The sequence below is a fragment of the Cimex lectularius genome, unplaced genomic scaffold, assembly GCF_000648675.2.
Source record: "Cimex lectularius strain Harlan isolate CLEC.00 unplaced genomic scaffold, Clec_2.1 scaffold7, whole genome shotgun sequence".
Lineage (NCBI taxonomy): Eukaryota > Metazoa > Arthropoda > Insecta > Hemiptera > Cimicidae > Cimex > Cimex lectularius.
In genome coordinates, this window is record NW_019392731.1 from 4,175,634 (window position 1) to 4,189,816 (window position 14,183).

At 33.7% G+C, this 14,183-nt stretch overlaps 1 protein-coding gene across 2 annotated transcripts in view; it reads right to left on the reverse strand.

Moving 5' to 3' along the window:
- The window catches only part of LOC106668570 (lachesin-like), a 134,584-nt gene extending 131,007 nt beyond the window's left edge, over positions 1-3,577 (reverse strand). For both annotated transcript variants that reach the window (XM_024226851.1, XM_024226850.1), the window contains exon 1: positions 3,444-3,577. In XM_024226851.1, coding sequence (XP_024082619.1) covers positions 3,444-3,519 — 76 coding nt within the window. In that variant the 5' untranslated portion in view covers positions 3,520-3,577. The remainder of the gene's footprint in view (positions 1-3,443) is intronic.
- Positions 3,578-14,183: the final 10,606 nt, after the last annotated feature.

The following is a 14,183-nucleotide window of genomic DNA, read 5'->3' on the forward strand; positions in this document are numbered from 1 at the left end:
AAATTTTATCCAGGCAAAACATATATATATATATATATATTTCCAGTATTATTTATTGACTATGTGTGAAATCATTGTCCACGTCCGACTGCCGAAAATCCTGCCACAGGCATTGATTGCTAACAGATACGAGATTTATGATAACATTTTTCAATTTTTTATGTTTCGACATTTTTATGTAATCCCATAATATTTTTTCTATGGAAATAATTATCTTTCTACATTGTTTCATCGGCGTTAAAAATGTTGTTTTAAAGGTATATTTATTATATTTATCAAATCAAAATACAAATAGTTTTGTTGTTATGTATCCATATGACCTCTAAAGAAGATTTTATCACCCACTCCTAACTTGTAGCAGGTCAATATATTTGGTAGGATCGGATATATTGAATAAGAATAATAAATAACAATAAATAATGTATCGAGAATAGGATTGTTGAATAACAGCTGGTCACCTTTACATCATTGTTGTAGGAGAAGAAACATCCAAAACAACAAATAGTCTTATTTTGTAGTATCCCTTATATGGTTGCACGTATTTTTTAAATGTGTAGAGTGAAGCTTGATATGTGCTACGTATAAATAAGTTTATTATTCTGACAGATGTGTAAGGTGGTTTGAATAATTTTTGTATATTACATTTTTTTATGCTAGCACAATGAAAAATTAACAATATTGTTTTTAAGCTTTTGGTAGCTCAGTATTTCAGGGAAAGTTTACTCACGAACAACTGAATCAAAATGAACAAGATTCTAAATCTTCCATCAGAGTAAAAAGAAAGACAGCACATTAATCCAAAAGAAGATTAAAATGGATTAGTAGAGATAAATGCTGTTTACAATTCATAACGACCATTTGGGGAGAAGGAAGAAATTAGATTTTCCAGACACTTCTAAATCCTTACAAAAAATTGGAAAATTAATGTGTTTAATGTAACGAATTGTAATATATATTGATAAACATTTTACTCGAAATACGATTTTCAGTTGATACAATCGAAAAAATTTTTTTCCCAACATATAAATTTAAAATTAATCAATGAAAGTTTGTTTAAAAAAGACGAAACTAATTAAAATGTAAAAACGAAAACATTGGCTCAACTATATTCCCAAATCGAGCATAAAATTTGTAACAAGAATTTTGTTTGGATGTTGAATATTAAAAGCGGAACTGTCGAGATAAAACGGCATCAGTTTCCCCAAGACGACAAAACTTAGAATCTCCAGTAATTAAGATAAGGACAAGCATTCTCTTCTTCTGCGTTAAATATTTCTTAGCTGAGCGTCTAAAAACATGGGTAAAATATTTTTTAGCTCAGTATTATCTGTGTTCAAAAAATAGCGTGATATTCTTCCACGAGTAAGAATATATTTGCTAACTTTATGCTAAGGTGTCTGTATTTTTTGTATATTGGGATACGAATTTTCCAGAAAATTTAAATTGTCAGGTGGTGTACATTAAAGAATAAGCAGTACTTCAGGTTCTAATTCAATAACGAAACAAGCTAACATCCTAAAAAATTTTAAATTTAGTTTAACATTTAGTTTTTGTTTATTATATTTAACAATGTTTGCTAAATATCTTCATGCGGTTGAAAATATTGATGCCAGCAAGAATAATTACTAATATTTTATTATAATAATTATTATTATTAATTGTTCATTGCAACAAATTGTTAGTACGCTAACTCATGGGTCTGATGGGTTGTCTATTTGTGAAAGAAAAATAATATGAAATCAAATATATGCACTCGTATTATAATTTTCACAGTTTGAAACAGAAAATAGATTATGAATAAATATATTTAAAGAAGTTACTTGCAAATGAATTTCAAACCCTAAGAACTACCGACATTTCCAAGCCACTTTACGTTTTAGTTCACTAACTTTCTCCAATCTTAAATATTTAGGTGTTCAAGCAATTAAATTTTAGTTCGTATTTGTAATGGAATTATTTTAAAATGGTACAATGAAATGAAATACACTTATACTCTTTGGTTACATAGCAAGGAAAGTTTGCTTTCGTCTAGTTTCTCGTAAGCCAAAAATGTTTAACTCTAACTCTCCATGATAGTTTTGAATTATGTAAAACAATTAATTTACTATCAATTAAAATAAAAAATAAATTGGTTGTTAGGTGAAAAAATTAGGGATTCACTTTTTTCAAGAGGCAATGTTTAGAAGTAATTTTTGTGAAAACTTTAATACATTGGTTCAAATTAAAAACCATCTGCACCATTGAATTTAATGTTAAAAACCCTTTCACAAATTATACATTGATAAGTATTTCGCCATTTGAAGCAGTTAAATTCCTATTCGTAACCAGCTAACCTGGAAAGTTAGTTCAAAACCTTTTTACTCATGCGAAACTATACAAATAAAAGTTGACGTGTCTTGAGGTTTTTTTCGATTAAAACAACAGGGAATAGATGTTAAACTCACCCTGCATATATCTGTGTGTTTATACCATCGTCTGGAATATTTGTTCAAACGTTTTGGCCAGTAAGCAAAACATTTGACTAATTAGACAATACGTTATATTTTTGTTTACACGTAATTTCCAGCATTCATCGTTTCACAAATTGAAATCATTTCCAAGTTCATTGCGAACTTATTGCATTCAAGCCACCGCAGTGGCGAAAAAAGTTGCAGGTTAGCAATTTAGGAAACTTTATCAAATAAATTTTAGTAAAACGTAATTATTTTTAGAATATCCTAATTTTTTTATAATACTACAATATAGGTATTACAAATGTATTAGGTATTATTTAACTAAATGATCAAAATCTTCAAAATGTATTTCCTGCTTTCTCAAATAAGCCAGTCGTTATGACTAACTTTAAATTAACTATCTTGTCTTATTGACTAGGTTCTAAGTTGGTACAATTTGTACTTTACAAGTCAGTTATCCTATTAAACACAATGACTTAATGTATTTCTCTCAAATGGAAATCAAACTTAATGATCATAACGTCATTATGTAATTTTTATCAAATTTTATCCAGGCAAAACGTCAGAAGTCATTTCATTTTTAATTTACATTACTAGTGCCATCATCATATTTGCTCAAAATAAAGATTTGGGTAAAAAAAAATTAACTAAGCAGAGAAATGAGAAACCATTGTTTTTGATAATATATTATTAATCAGTAACTTTATTTTGTTAACTTAAAATCTCAATGTAAAAGTTATTTACTTTAAAATAGTCAATAACAAAATATGGAGCAGATTAGAACTAATGTTTTTGTCTTGTTTTTAATAATGTTTAAAGTACAAATAAATATTTTTTCATTACAAAATGTCTCGATCAATGTTTTAGGTTGTAATAAAATCACAATTATTAAAAGCTATTAATTATTTATAATAAAATGGGCTACTATTTGCGTAAATCTTTATTTTAAAAAATTCAATTTTACGATAATATTTTTTGAACCTTTCTCACCGTTTGACATAATGATGAAGAAGAGGAGGAGGGAGGTGACGAGGATGCGACATGACGATCTCTGGCTGTTGATCATTGGAGCACAGAACACATGAAAACGGGAAGAGCGAAGCACAGATCCGGGCCCGTAGAACACTGAGGGTGCACTGAGGCTATCCTCGCCCCCTCAATGACCGACAACCTCCCACCCCCGTTCACGCTGTTTTTGCTCTTAATTATTTATTTATTCGAATTATCTACATATTTGTTTTAGAAATGGATAAGATCAAAATTGGAAAGGAAAATTAAAGGATTTTGTCGATGGGCATTAAAAGTTATGGGCAGGAATAAAATTTAGATTCGTAGCACATCGCTTTTATGGAAATTGTTATTTATATTTGAAAAATTCTGGATAATCAAGATAGGTCTGTTATTTAAACTTTAAAAAATAATTTAAAAACATGCTAGGTTTTACTGTGCAAACCCCAATTAGCTAAAATCACTAAAATTTACAATCAAAACGAATGGCTAACATCAATTATATATATATATATATATATATATATATATATATATATATTGTATGTGTAAATGTGTAATTTTTAACTTTTCAACAAAATGAAATGAACAAGGAGTAAAAAGGTGAAAAGTTAAAAATTACACCCGCAAAATTTTTTCAAATACCCCTCATCAAAAATGGTTTACCTCTGTACCTTCCAATCGTTTTTTTAAATCAACCATTCTTTTATTTATTATACTTTTCACAACGTGGAAATATTTTTGTTGGTAAGTGGGTCATTGGGTTGGAGGTAATTGGAAGAGGGTAAGTTACAAACAGGGAATAACTCAATTTCTTCCTTTAGTAAACTTGTCGGTTTTGTAAATCGGCCAGTGAAAGATATTGGGTCTTGTCGATACGAAATAAAAATTGCATTTACATAATGATGTCCTTTTGGAACAATGCGCTGTTTTGATCTTTTCAGCTGTAACTTTTCGCCTAGAAATCAATTACATTTGCTAATGACCTTTAACGATTAAAAAAATCTGATTTTCTACTACTGCAAGCTACTAATAAAACAATCTTAGTTGTATTTATACTAGTCTACTATCACAAACATCGATAAAATACGAAAAACATACCTTGACCTTAAACTATGTAAGTCAATCACACCATACCCGGCGTTGGAAACGACCATACGAAAAACTGATCAACAAAAAACAAGCTTTTGATAAAGCTCAAAAAAACTATTTATTCCTTAACACTAATAATAATAAAAATAGGGAATCAAAATTGCACGGAAGTCGCTTATGTAAATGTTGAAAATCAAGGGTGTGAGGACAGAACCTTGAGGAGCCTCGCAGAATACTGGACGTAAAACGATCGTTCCGTCAAGAAAAATCGACTGGATTTTATTTGATCCTTCACATGATGCAAAATAAGAATGAATATAATATTTTAATATGAAATATAATATTTTTTAAGTTAACTAAAAACAGGTTAGTTAATTTATTAAAAGTAATAAAGACCAAGACCTTTAATTGGTATATTGCCTGGGCGCGTTCTTAGACGTAGCACAGGCTTTCGACAGGATAGTTTTTAAACTTAAGCGCTTCCTACCCTCTCATTATTACCTTTTATTGAAATCCTACTTAACTGATCGCTTTTTCAGTGTGAGGTGCGGCAATGAAATTCTCGGAAGTTAAACAGATACAGGCCGGTGTATCGCCAGGGAGTATCCTATATATCATTTATACTGCTGACCCACGAAAACATCCTGACTCTACAATCACCACCTAAGCGGACGACACCGCAATCATATCCTCTAACTCGAATGCTGTCCAAGCTACCTCCAACATCCAGGAACACCTTCAGCTTATGGAAGACTGGTGTAAAAAATGGAGGGCAAGACTGAACGAAGAAAAATGAACTTAAGTGTACTTTTACGCTGAAAAATCAGACTTCCCCTCCATTGTACACCAACAACAAAGAGATACCAGTTTCCATTCAAATCAAATACCTGGGACTATATCTCGACAACAGACTGATGTGAAATCCCCACACAAGTCTTAAAAAAACTTAGTAGAACACTTGGACTACTGCGAAGACTTCTAAGACCGAAATCGACTTTGAAAATTAAGACAAAGCTAAAGACGACCGGACATACGGAGTAGAAATGTGGAGTACTGCCAACCTTACAATTTCCAGTGCATCCAGTCCTTCCAATCGAAAGCCCTTGAGGAAAATTTTCAAAGCACCTTATTATGTAACTAATCTCACTATCCACAAAGACCTCAACATTCCTTTTGTCAACGAACTGATCCGGTCCCACTGGGGTCGTAATGTCTTATATTAACGTTGAGGTTCTTTAGAGTGCACACCTAGCCGTCAAGCCTTATCACACGTTTAGATTCTCAAGTTAGGAGCGGCTAACCTCCGCGCACGGAAAATTTGCTTCTTCCGTGTGGTTCGGTGTAGAAGCCCACATCATCCCGCAGCATGCTGCCGACATGTCCACTTCTTCCGATTGCCCCTTCCGAGGGGGTGGTTGTGCACTTAATCAGTGCCACTGATCAGGTCCAGATTCCAAACCTTCCACACCATCCTAACCATACTGCTCGAGCCCTCTCCACTCTTCCCATCCTGACAACCCTCCTCGAGACCACCTAGACACTAATCATAAAAATTGAGTGCCAGCAACGGCTGGATCCTCAAAGCATGTGATCTACCGGTGCAGTGCTGATAATAGTGATAGTGTATACATTAATCATTTGTACATATTTGTAAAATATACGATCAAGTGCAGGTAACAAATAAATTAAAAAAGAGTTTTAATCAATAATGGAGATAAAAAATTAAATCTTTTATTAATTCTGAATGCATTTTCTATTTGCTTTTATTTTAGAACGATTAAAACAGAACGTCTGTATGGAACAATATTTTCATTAAAACACTTGTTTTTACAAACGTCTGTAACTGGTAAATTTCTAATTTGTTATGAATAATAAATGAAAGTAGCATGTTTTCATTACTCTCCTTGTTCCCTTTCTGAATACCAATCAGCCTCTATATGTAGTGCATGTCTGAATTGCCTAAATAGCCAAAACAAAATATCTCCAATAATTACAGAGAGGAATTGTTTCCTGTGATGAGCACTTAATAGAGTAGACACCCTACATCAAAGCAATGTTTGAGTTTAACGCCATTACACCTCCCCCCCCCGTTAATAGCTTTAGCAACCGCATTTAATCACATTTCCTTCAAAAGCAAGTTCAAAAACTTTAAATGTGCACTGCATTATCATGAGTAAACACCATTTCGAATTCGACAAATGTTTAACGCTTTCAAGAATTGACGTTAGGTAACTATGTCCGGTAAAAACAGGCCAAATCGTGTAAATCTCAGGTCACTTTTTATTTTAATTAATGTCAGCTTTTCAGCTAATCACACTTGTAAGCTGACATTCACATCTTTTGAAAACATATAATTAAAATTTGTGTATAAGCATTTGTGTAGTCGACTATAAGAAAGTATTATGTATCTACCCCCCTAAGTCTGTGCACTTAGGATGATTTTTTTTTATGTGATAAAAGTTTGATATTACAATTATTTTTGCTTGGTGTTTAGGGCCGTTAGTCAATGATTATTCGGACATCGTGAGATGCGGTCTGGTGTAATGTAGGTTTTAGACAAATATTTTCTTTATCGTGCCAACGTTTCGATCTTTATTGAGATCACCTTCAGGGCCTAAGATTTATAAGCATTGTTTAAATGATGTTGTTTGAACATGTAGGATGTGTGAAAAAATTATGAATTTATACAATGCTAGAAAATTTTAAATTAAAAAAAATTTACAATGCTTTTTTTATCTAAAATTTCAGTCAAAAAGTCAAACATTGTTTAAAAATCCCAGGCCCTGAAGAGGATCCCAATAAAGATCGAAACGTTGGCACGATAAAGAAAATATTTGCCTAAAACCTACGTCATACATTTTCTTCATGCCAACGTTTCGATCTTTATTGAGATCATCTTCAGGGCCTGGGATTTATAAACAATGTTTGACTTTTACAAATACATGTAGGATGTGGAAAAAAATTATGAATTTGTACAATGCTAGAAAATTTTAGATTAAAAAAAAGAATGAATTTATACAATGTTAATATCAATAACATCAATGTCGATAATATAAATATATCACACAAAACTTATAACATATAAAACAATCATCACATTTCGTACATCAAACATTTCTACATAGTCTAATTCTTCAACAATTTGGCTTTACTTTCCCTAATTATCCCCGTCTGTGTAATCCTGAAAGGTAATCAGGCCGAACCATTCCCCACGTTTTTTCCCATTGTCGGCTTCTTTCACCTCAAAGAAGCCGACTCCTCATATAAATATGTCTTTCTATCCCGACTTCCTTCCCCACCCCTTCAAACTCCAACGTATATATACTTTTTTTCCCCCAACCACCTCCCCGCCGTACCTAAGGGAGACCCCATACCGGCGGACCACAGCCACTAAACTAATTCAAATGGGATGCAAGTTTAGGAGATCTTATTGTGCTTAACGTCTTCCATCGACCTTTCCCTGAAAGGGAAGACCCAAGGAAGAAGGGAAATATTTTTCTGATTATAAATTTGTCTAATCTAATAGGTCTCTCCCTTGCTCGTTAATCCTTTTGAATACACTTTCTAATAAATACAATATTTTAATAAATAAATAACAATTATGGGTACAAGGAGTAACCAGCCCGGATTTAAAAGTTCAGGGAAACGCTAAGATCTAACAAGTAACTTATCATAGGAAGAAAAAGAAGAAAAAAGAAAGAAAGAAAAAACTAGTCAGATACTTTATCCACTATAGCTCGGCTAACAGGCTTGAGGACCTCAAACGTCCTCTTTTCTTTTGCCAGTTCGTTGAGGGTCGGTGGCCAAGTGTGGCGGATGAGGAGCTTTAGTGGTTCCCTCACACTCTCAAGGAGCGGGCAGTTGAATAGTCTGTGTTGGACACTGTCATCAACTCCGCAGTCAGGAAACACTGGACTGTTAGATGTATGGAATCGGTGCAGATAAGCATTGAAATTTCCGTGACCTGTCATTATTTGTATGATCCAGAAATCTGGTTGAAACCACTTTGCTCTTGCTCGGTCCTCAATACTGGGTAGAAACTCGTGGGTTAACCTTCCCTTGGTGCTTCTGTCCCATCTTTCCTGCCACGAGTTGTCTATCCAATCTTTAAGGATCTCGCGGATCTGCTTTCTAGGTGCAATTCGTAGCCTTTCCCTATCTGACGCATCCAAATTTACCATTGTTGGCTCCTTTCCATCTCTTAGCTGCCGAATTGCAATTCTACTGTGGAGAACAATGTCTATTGGTGAAGCGGAAGCAAAGACATGGAGGGCGTGAATAGGGGCTGTCCTATAAGCTTTAGTCGTTCCCAGGAGCGCTATTCTTTGACTCTGCTCGAGGATGCTTCTACTCCTGCTTTGCAATTTTGTTCCCCAAGCTGCTCCTCCGTACTTGGCAATGGGCAGGTACGCTTTTGTAAGTGATGGAGAGCGCCCTTGGACTCAGCCCCCATTTCGATTTCGCGATCGAGCTTAGTTTCGAGAAGACGCATCTCGTCATTTCTCTGATCTTGATCCAACGTATATATACATAAAACAACAATATCTTACTGGCAATCTCACACAAGAATGACGCATCTACACGGAAAACAAACACTTTGAGTGAGTAGGTATATTTTGATTGAATGTAAAATTTTCCAGCATTGTATAAATTCATTTTTTTAAATCTAAAATAGCATTGTATAAATTCATTTTTTTATCTAAATTTTTCTAGCAGTGTATAAATTCATTTTTTTATCTAAAATTTTCTAGCATTGTATAAATTCATAATTTTTCCCACATCCTACATGTATTTGTAAAATTCAAACAATGTTTATAAATCCCAGGCCCTGAAGATGATCTCAATAAAGATCGAAACGTTGGCATAATAAAGAAAATATTTTTCTAAAACCTACGTCATACCAGACCGCATCTCACGATCTCCGAATAATCATTAAAATTATTCATGTTTTATTTATTTATCTCTTCATCTATAATTACAAAACTGCCAGCATTCAAGTATATCATCCATGGATTATTCTCAAGCTCATTAGACTTAAGATGATCAAAGTGACATTGACTTTTCTTAGGTTTTTAGTAGTGCTTCATTTACAAAAAAAAATGTTTCTTTCCTATAAAAAAAACCTATAAATAGCAAAACAGCTGTATATCATTTTTATCCACATTTGCTTAGAAAAAATAACGTGCTGATTCGAAACCATTTCACCGGCCCGAATCAAAATGGATAACACCTACGTGCCGGGCCATAAATGAAAATGGGAATGCAAACTTACGTATATTTTCCCCCCTGCTTTAAGCACGAACGTTTTCATATCTTTCCGCAATAAACGAATGTTCTGGTTACGTTAATAGGCCATTAGTGGTTCGTTATAAAGGCCACCGGGGCGATAATCCATTATAAAAGACTCTAAACTAAACCAAAATTGGTTTTCTATTTGTGGCTATTGAAGTCGCGACGAAGGGTTATAAATTTAAAAATAAAATCCAACTGCGATACTCCTTTATTGAGGTAATAAGATTACAACTGGGGGGCTACCTACACAGTAAGTTTGCGATGGAGATATCTAAGGGGAAAGGCATTTGGCATCTGACGAGCCCATCCCTACAATTCCATCGAGGGCTATTCTATTGTTCGGTATGCATACCCCAAAACAACAGCCCTCCGTAAACCCAACTAATTATACTAAGAAACACTATTGTCTACAATATTAAATATTGTGCATAAGAATAATATTATTTCGGTTTAATGTTTTACGCGTCCAATGATTGATTTTCCCAAACCCAAATAAAAACTAATGTAATTTTGACATAGCATTGATTCTGAGATCGTACTGTCTAAACATTTTACAAACAATCGATTCTTACCAATCTTCAACATTTGGCCACGTTTAAGCTTAGTCTACAGAGACACTAAAAATGGTAAAATTCCGAAAATCGTCCGACTGACCAACCCAGCCATAATATACCAAGATGTTTGATAAGAATCCAATTACAGCTTCATCACCCCAAAGACAACAGTAGAAAACAAATACACATAAACAAATGTCAGTGGTGTACAAAATAAATAGACGACTGAGTTTCTGTTTTAACTCTTGGTGGATTAAGATAAAACTGACATCAGTTAAACATATTTCGAGATTAATTGTTTGAGGCTAATTTAATCTAGACCATTTTGTTTCTCCAGCGGATCAAAGTGGTAATCAGAATCTATCTCGCAAATAAAAAGTCCTGCCAGCTGCGAAGCTACCACACCTTAAAGCCAGGAACACCCTTACCGGATGCTACGCCATGCGAGGCTACCCGATGCTATCCGACGCAAATCCAAACTCCGATTTTCCATAAGATTGTATTACCCCCGTGCACATCTACCCGATGCTATGCCACGCTAACCTACCCGACGCTCTGCGATCCCCACTGTCCAGATTTTCGTAGGGTCGCATCGAGTACAGTCGAAGACAAAAGAACCGGACACTCATATTTTTATTCAAACTACATGTATTATTGTCGTTATATTAATTACAACTTACTTATTTTAATATAACCCAAATTAACTGTGATTAAAAATTAATTAGTTTTTATTTAAAAAATTAATTTTAATGGTTTAGTAGAAAATTAATCAAAACACCGGAATACGAATTTTTGATATAATGAATTTAAATAAGAATTTATTGTACTCGCTTCGGCGGTACATATACTAAAATTGGAACAATTTATTACACGGTTTTGTTCATAAAATTTAATTAACAATTTATTTCACAGTTTTGCTCGTAAAATTACACCATTTTCGTCGGGTAGCATCAGAACAGGACACTCATATTTTTTGTAGTTTATTTCAAACTAAGTACATGTAATTTTGTCGTTATATTAATTACAACATGTTATTTTAATGTAAACCAAATTAAACGAGACCAAAAATTCATAAGGTTTTATAAATGTTTAATTAGGATGGTTAGGAGTAACTTTATTTAAAACACTTAAGTTTAACAAACAACTTATTAGATGGTTGTGCTCATAAAATTTAACTAACATTTATTACAAGGTTTTGCTCAAAATAGTGCATTAAGAACAAAAGATGCGTTGCGATTGTGATAGTGATTATTGTGATAAACGCTGTGGACTGTACGCGACGTGTCCTTGCGTCGGATAAGATGTGCACACCCCACCAAAACTTGGCAAGGCGTCGGGTAGCGTCGCATGGCGTATCATCGGGTATGTGTGTTCCTGGCTTAACACTTTTGACTTCCCACTTTCCAAAAGTTCTATCAACGCAGTGTTCTAGAAATTTGCAGACTACGTTGGAACATCCCGGATATTTTACGCAACCTTCAGCCAACAAGACGCTATGGTCTAAAAAAAATAAAACAGAACAAAGACATATAATATACAGTGATTTTAGTTAAGCCGACTCTAAGATTTTAAATGGTGGATTATAGCTAGGCAACATTCTCCTGTCCTTACGTGTCAGTTCAATTATTACAATAGGCAATTAATACATCACTTGCTCAATGTAACCACTTAATAAAGTTTATTTGTTTAAAAACAATTAGCATGTGGAAAGGAATCTATCATTAGCTCTGTCGTAGTAAAGCTCACCAAATTATGCACCGCGTTTCTTATTTTTCCCTCGGGCCTGGATATTTAGGTGGAAAGTTTTGCCGTCTGGCTTAATCTGCATCGCATCATCACACGATATGTTCTCCTAAAAGTTGGATAAGAAGTGGAATACATAGTTTCTCATTTGTCTACAACTTTCATTCAAATATTTTTACTTAATTCTACGCCTTTTTATTTTCTTCAATGTAGTGAAAAATGTAGAGTGAATAAATTTGTCAAAATTAAACCACCCAGTTTTTCCAGTTATTCACAAATTATTTTCTGTCTACTGTATTGAACGAAATAAATGAACAAACATCGGAAGAGCAGACAACCAAGAAAAGTCTCAAAATTATGTGTGGTGTTTAGTGACCGTTAGTCAATGATTATTTGGAGATCGTGAGATGCGGTCTAGTGTGACGTAGGTTTTAGAAAAACATCTTCTTTATCGTGCCAACGTTTCGATCTTTATTGAGATCATCTCCAGGGCCTGGGATTTATAAACATTGTTTGAATTCTACAAACACATGTAGGATGTGGAAAAAAATTATGAATTTATTCAATGATAGAAAATGTTAGATTCAATCGAAGTATTCGTACTCACTCAAAGTGTTGTTTTCATTGTACATGTGTCATTCTTGTGAGTCGTGTTGAGAGTATAAGTTTTATATTTAATATAAATATTATATTTAAGTATAAATATTTTATATATAAATAAATATATATTTAAGTATAAAACACGATATATTGGAGAAAGTGAAAAAATCAAAATATGCGGTAAATAGTATCTTTATGTAATATTGTTTTGTTACTAAAAATAGGTTTCAGCACCGCCATTATAAATTTCTTAGTCAGTGCCATGCTTGCTCTCAAGCCGATCAAACTTCTCCGTTTTTCTCAAATACCAACCCACCCCCTCCCCGAGGGAACTTAATAATTAAGTCTTCACTTCAATTGAGGATTTCGCCGAATTGAAGACCCGGGCATTCCTTCCAGCGAGGCCGTGCGGGTATGGGAGACCTGCAGTTGAGGTGCGTCGCGACGAAGCTATGTTCCTTCCTTTTCTTATTCGTTCCCATTCTCGTCTAATTTTAATTTTGCCTAAACTAGCCTAACAATTTCCTAATTATTTTTTCGAACTAGAGGAGACCTCGTACAATTGGTTATATGCTCCAACACATTAGTTGCACTTAGAATGTGTCGAAAAAATATTAATTATTAATCTTTATGTAAGGTATTGGTTGAAATTAAAAAGTTAGTGTCACGAGCGAGATTCGAACCCACGACTTTCGGCTCAATACGCTGCCGTTCTAACCACTTGAGCTATCGTAACTTTTCATTTCAACAAATAGCTTACATAAAGATTAATTAATTGAAAGAAGTTATTTGGTCAATCAGACCACGAAATATAATGGAATTAATTAAAATAGTTACAGGTATTGAACTACTATTGCTAAAGAAATATAGCATGGTGTAAAAAGTGAAATAAAATATCCGTTTCTTTGTGAATTCTTTTAAACGTTGTTGCTCCCAACTTAAAAGCCCATTTAAATAACTCACTGTTATACAATAACTGTAAAAATTAAATGCCAGAGCGACCAGCCACAAGAAAGGTAAGAGACATATTTCTATAATTGTAAAATGATGAACATGATAAATATTATCTAAAGCAGAACTGGGTTCCTTGTGAAATCTAAAATAAATAGAAAACGGAAAATATTTCTTAACAATATGCTTCGTACTTATTAATTAACGGCGTACGTTGAATAAAAATTACTATCACAGTCTGAGTTAATGCTCTTACTTTGTGGTCGCAATGGCAAAGTTTTTGAAAATAAACTGCTCAAAAATGAATACGGATATTTGTTCATTATTCATTTTCTATTAATTTTAATCAAATTAACCGATATATACCATACTGCTCGAGCCTTCTCCACTCATTCCCATCCTGACAACCCACCCCGACGCCTCAACCGACGGTGGCCTCGGGACCTTCTTGGCCCCTAATCATACACACTGAGTACCAGCAATGGCTAGT